General features: G+C 29.4%; 1 protein-coding gene across 1 annotated transcript in view; it reads left to right on the top strand.

Moving 5' to 3' along the window:
• LOC100784833 (nucleoside-triphosphatase) overlaps positions 1-4,863 on the top strand; it is a 5,388-nt gene extending 525 nt beyond the window's left edge. Inside the window, exons 2-9 of the mRNA XM_003548726.5 lie at positions 167-295; positions 620-676; positions 766-858; positions 2,151-2,356; positions 2,652-2,743; positions 3,028-3,242; positions 4,339-4,528; positions 4,645-4,863. Coding sequence (XP_003548774.1) covers positions 167-295; positions 620-676; positions 766-858; positions 2,151-2,356; positions 2,652-2,743; positions 3,028-3,242; positions 4,339-4,528; positions 4,645-4,787 — 1,125 coding nt within the window. The 3' untranslated portion in view covers positions 4,788-4,863. The remainder of the gene's footprint in view (positions 1-166; positions 296-619; positions 677-765; positions 859-2,150; positions 2,357-2,651; positions 2,744-3,027; positions 3,243-4,338; positions 4,529-4,644) is intronic.
• Positions 4,864-5,683: the final 820 nt, after the last annotated feature.

Here is a 5,683-nt window from a genome sequence, read left to right as displayed (position 1 = left end):
GAAGCGCAATAGACACACAAGAGGTCTTTTGGTGAATACAGACAAATACATACGACCTATGCGATCAAAATTACGGTCGCAGTTAAAAAAATCTTTATATTACTGTTCAAGTGCAGACCACCATTTTTAAAACTTCTTACTTACCGTCTTCGTTATTCTGCTGTAGATCACACCCGGTTTAAGTGCTTACGAGGATGATCCCGAGCAAGCTGCAGAATCTCTGATTCCACTTTTGGAGGAAGCAGAAAGTGTAGTTCCTGAGGACTTGCGTCCCAACACACCCGTTAGGCTAGGGGTGGGTGTTTGTGTGATCTGCTCCTTATTGGTTAAATGTTTGAATTTTCAGTGATTTTTTTTTAATGATACCAAGTGTTCATCATGCATGTACCTAATTTATGATTAATTTCTGTCAAATTTCAATCTGACTTGACTTTTTTTAGTAGAATTTTTTCTTTCAAATCATGTTTTTTTCATTTAGGTACAGGATACAAATCTAAGATCTTAAGGGGATTGAATTCAGTATTATATGGAGAGAAAAAAATGTTATCTCTTTCAACTGGTTCCATATGTAAAGGCTTAGTAAATAACGTATTTTCAATGTTTTATGCAAATATTGCAGGCAACTGCAGGCTTAAGGCTTTTGAAAGGGAATGCTTCTGAACAAATATTGCAAGCGGTAACTATGAGCTTCATTTCTTATTATACTTTAGCTGTTTTAATAATTCGGCTTTCAATGTTTAAGGGATTCATTTTTTGATGTTTTAGGTTAGGGATATGCTGAGTAACAGAAGTACCCTGAACCTACAATCTGATGCAGTAACTATTCTTGATGGAAACCAAGAAGCTGCTTATATGTGGGTACGACTTAATTACGAAACTAGTAATTTTATTCGTGACACATTTTTTTTTTTGTTAAATATATACTTCTATTTGTTCACTTGATTTCATATCTCTTACCTGGAATGCAACCAAACAAATATCTCTTACCACGAAAATAATAATCATAAATCTAAATTTTTTTCTTACTCCACGGTTATCTCAGCCATTCATTTGAAGAACAGGTCTAGTGTACTATATTGATACACGTACTCACCTGATTGTTAGTCTTTTTAGAAAAATAGAAACTACTTCCTACAAGATCATTTTTAGAAAATTGTTAGTCTTTTTTTATAATTCTTTTTTTTCTAATTGTCTCTTGCAATATTTTTCCTTCCTCGAAAATATCCTTAGTTAATTAATAATTTCTTTAGTAAAAAATAATAGATACTTGAAAATTAATGGAGATAAAATATTCTCTCTTATTATGAATGAAAACTTTAGTAATTAGATGAGAAACATGTAAATGAGAAACATGTAAATGAAAAGAGAGATGATTAATTTTAAAATATAAAAGATAATTTTGGAAAAATAATATAAATTATAAATAAATTTAATTTCACTAACTAAATTAATCATTAATGTTACAGTGACAAAAAAGTAATCATTTTTTAGAGGCTTAAATTAGTTGAAAGATTTTTTTATATATGGATAAATTAAAATTCATCAAATAATTAATAATATATTTTTAATAAATATTTTGTAATACCTTTATAAATTAACTCTTATTGAAATTTCATTTTTTTTACAAAACAATTATTAATTCTCTTCAAATTTTCTTTCTTGCGCATAGTAACTTCATTTTGAAAAGATGGCTAAATTATCTTGGGTGTGTGGAGTGAAAGCACGGGAGATGACAAAAGTTTAAATCTAAATATAAAGAATCAATTTACATTTAGTAGTAAATTAAAATTATTCGTATATTGCTATAAATTTACATATATAAAACATTTTAATATAATGGTTTTGTCAATTAAAAGGGATTATAATTAGTTGTTCAGTTAATGGGTACATCTTGTATTGGATCTTAATTACCTTTTTTTCCTTGATAAAATTTTTGTTTATAAAAAAATTATTAATTAATCATGAAAAAAAATTCTAAATTTACAGTTAGATTACTTTGATTCAGTTTTGCACTTCCTTTAACTTTGTTAAAATTTGACTAGTTTCATCCACATTATTGACCAGTCGGAATGATAGCATGAAAACATAAGAATGCAAGTATTTTAATTTTTTATTATTGTCTTATCTTGCAACTAATTAATTTTCTCTAGGTGGCATTGAACTATCTATTGGGCAATTTGGGAAAAGTGATTTCAAAGACGGTGGGAGTAGCTGATCTTGGAGGTGGATCAGTTCAAATGGCATATGCAGTCTCAAAGAATACAGCTAAAAATGCACCACAACCACCAGAAGGAGAAGAATCATACATAAAGACTCTTGTACTTAATGGAAAAACTTATGACCTCTATGTTCACAGGTTTCTTTCTCCCTGAATCTTGATATTCTACACGGATATAATTAAGATGTTAAGGTACACAGACTTTTGATCAAATCAATATTATTCTTGGACCAAACTTTTGAGAATAACCACTTTCAAATTAATTTGAAGTGTAGAAATTAAGACACTAGGTAGATAAACATATTCTTTGAGGGAGAAACTCTTATATGTGTTAGGTTTGTGTCTACATAAGAGTTTCTCAAAAAGACTGGTGGAAAAGTATTCATTATGACTTATGCATGCCCTCGCTAATTAACTAACATTTTTCTTTCAGTTACTTGCACTTTGGTAAAGAAGCATCTCGTGCGGAGATGTTGAAGGTCACTGGTGATTCAGCTAACCCTTGCATTTTAGCCGGTTATAATGGTAAACATATATATAGCCCCTCCCCCTTTAATTTTATCTGTTCACTTAGAGAAATTACTATAATCTTGAATAATCTCCATTTAGATTTTATATATTCAAATTTTATTATTTTTTGTCGTAAATTAAAAAAAGCTAATTGCGTGTTACATGAAACTTAGATAAGACTATGGAAACATGCATAATAGTCTAAATCCTACAATAATTTTTTGCTAAATAAAAGTAAAAAGGCTTAAAATTTCAAGTAGATGCCAATAACATGTAAACAATATTTCTATTCTTTAAAGGGACCTACACATATTCGGGAGTTAAATATAAGGCCTTGGCCTCCACTTCTGGGTCCAATTTCGATAAATGTCGAGAGGTAGCTCTTAAAGCTCTGAAAGTGAATGAACCATGCCCTCATCAGAATTGCACTTTTGGCGGGATATGGAACGGTGGAGGGGGGAGTGGACAAAAAGTCCTTTATGTTACTACATCTTTCTATTATCTGGTTATACAGGTATTGATTGTTTTATTTAATCATGAGATATTTTATCTGTTTGTTTTATAAATTATTTTTTAAGCTTTTAAAAAAAATGGTTTAGTAGTTAAAATTACTAAGATAGTAAATTTTATTCAAAAAAAATTACTTGCAGTTGCAAATCCACTTCTTGAAAGTCGATTTTGCTTATGTGAAATCAATTTCTGCCAATTTTGACCATTAATTTTCTAGTAATTTTTATACGCCCAATTTTCCCTACTGTTAAATGTTGCCAAAAATTAGTTTTACAAAAGCATAGTCAACTTTCAGGAAGTCAATCTACACCGTAATTTTTTTTTTTAAAGTTCTAACTTTAAAACTAAACTATATATACTATTTTTAGTTTAAAAAAACTATTTTCTCACATTGGTCAAGGATTTATATATATACTTTTAGAGAAGGGAGAGATAAAAAAAAGTGATAAATGTAAGATGTGATATAATGACAGAAAAAAGAGCTATTATAAACTAAACAATGACGATGAAAAAAATTCAATATTATTATTTAAAAAAAATAGATTGTACTGATCGATAGTATATCATCTATTTAATTACAAAATCACTACATTGTATAATAAATTAAGTTGTTAGCTTTTATAATAATAGACTATGCATAGCAGATTTATTGGATGATCATGTAAATATGCTTCAAATGAATGTGACATCCACAAAGTCAATTTATTAGTATCATTCGGTGAAGTTAACCTTAAAACTTATATTGGATTAATACAATATGTCTAAACGATTCTCTTACTAGGTAATTTATATTAGATGACAATATAAATTAGATTTATATTTTCATTCAATATAAGTTATTAATCGATAAATTTATTAACTTTTATTATAATTATTTTAAAATTTATATTAACCATATTTTTTTGTTAATTGACAAAGTGTATAACCTTAAAATTAAAATATTAAACTCTATTTAAAATCCCCACCTACTTCTTACCGTGAATAAAAAGCAAATGCAATAGTAGGAAGTCAAAGCTAACCTTTATTTCCATCTTATACAAATTAACTTCTAATATTTTGATGGTATTCCATAGAACATATTATGTTGTTTATTTGTATAGGCTGGTATAGCCGATGCAAGTAAAACCAGTTCCAAAGTTTATCCTGCGGAATTCAAGGCCGCAGCTAAGCGAGCGTGTCAAGTCAAATTTGAGGATGCTCAATCCACTTATCCACTTATGATGGAGGATGCACTTCCATACATTTGCATGGATATTACGTATCAGTATACGTTGCTCGTCGATGGATTTGGTAGGATTAATTTGAGCTGTGAAGTTGATATTATTTTATTCCACAACATGTTTTCAATATATTTGTTAATTATCTTCAAGCTCTGACTACATGTTCCATTAATAATTTGTTGGCAGGCCTGGATCCTTGGAAAGAGATTATAGTAGCAAATGAAATTGAATACCAAGGTGCTCTTGTGGAAGGAGCATGGCCTCTAGGCAGTGCCATAGAAGCCATATCTTCATTGCCCAAATTTAATAAATTGATGTATTTTATATAACACTTAAAGAGAAGTGGGCTTCCTTTAATTACTAAATAAAATGAAGCTCGATGTATATCAACTCTTTCTATCCTTATTCCATTGTGTGTATGTGGTCACCATTTCCGTATGATTCATTTGCCAATATCATACAATCACATTCCAATAGATCACTCTCAAGTCTCAATTAGAGGTAAACAGAGAATCATTTAGCCGTTTTCAGTAAAACTACTAAGTGAAATGAATGTGACATCCACAAAAAAGTATGGGAACCACAACACTACTGAAAAAATTAAAATTAGTGTGGCGAATGAATCTTGTTTCAAATTTTGTTAATTACTCCCACAACTGTGAAGGGAAAACAGAGAAATTTTATTAGTGTCATTTGGAGAAGTTAACCTTGTGTTTGCACCTCTTATTTTGTTGTATGGTATCAGTATTCTCCAACAAAATAATTCAAGGATATGTAGTCCATTAATTTAAACTCTTACAATTATATGCAGCAATCCATTTTAATTTAGCAGCAATATCATAATATACAGAGACGTTGGTAGTTGGAAGTCCATTGTTGAACTCAAACATTATGCAACTCTGTTTCCTGCCTCCTCATGTTTCTCATCCAACAGGAGTAATTTGTTCTCTTTATCAATAAAAACTCATGATTTAATTCTGCACATAAACAGTGTTATTATTTATGGGGTGTGTGTCAGTTGTAGAAACAAATTAATAAAGGAGATAAGTGGTCATTTAAAAAAAAAAAAAAAAAAACTTCAAGGGAGGTGAGTGCAATTTTCTTTAATTTTAATTTCAACCAGTTATTTTCTCATTGGGGAATGCAACTATAATATTATAGGATATGAAGGTTTTTTAGGATTATTCTGTTATGGAAGTTTCTATATTTAAGCCTCTTATCAATG

The sequence above is a fragment of the Glycine max genome, chromosome 16 (genome assembly GCF_000004515.6).
Source record: "Glycine max cultivar Williams 82 chromosome 16, Glycine_max_v4.0, whole genome shotgun sequence".
Classification (NCBI taxonomy): domain Eukaryota; kingdom Viridiplantae; phylum Streptophyta; class Magnoliopsida; order Fabales; family Fabaceae; genus Glycine; species Glycine max.
The sequence above is the reverse complement of the archived record's forward strand: the minus strand, read 5'-3'. Positions and strand labels throughout refer to the sequence as shown.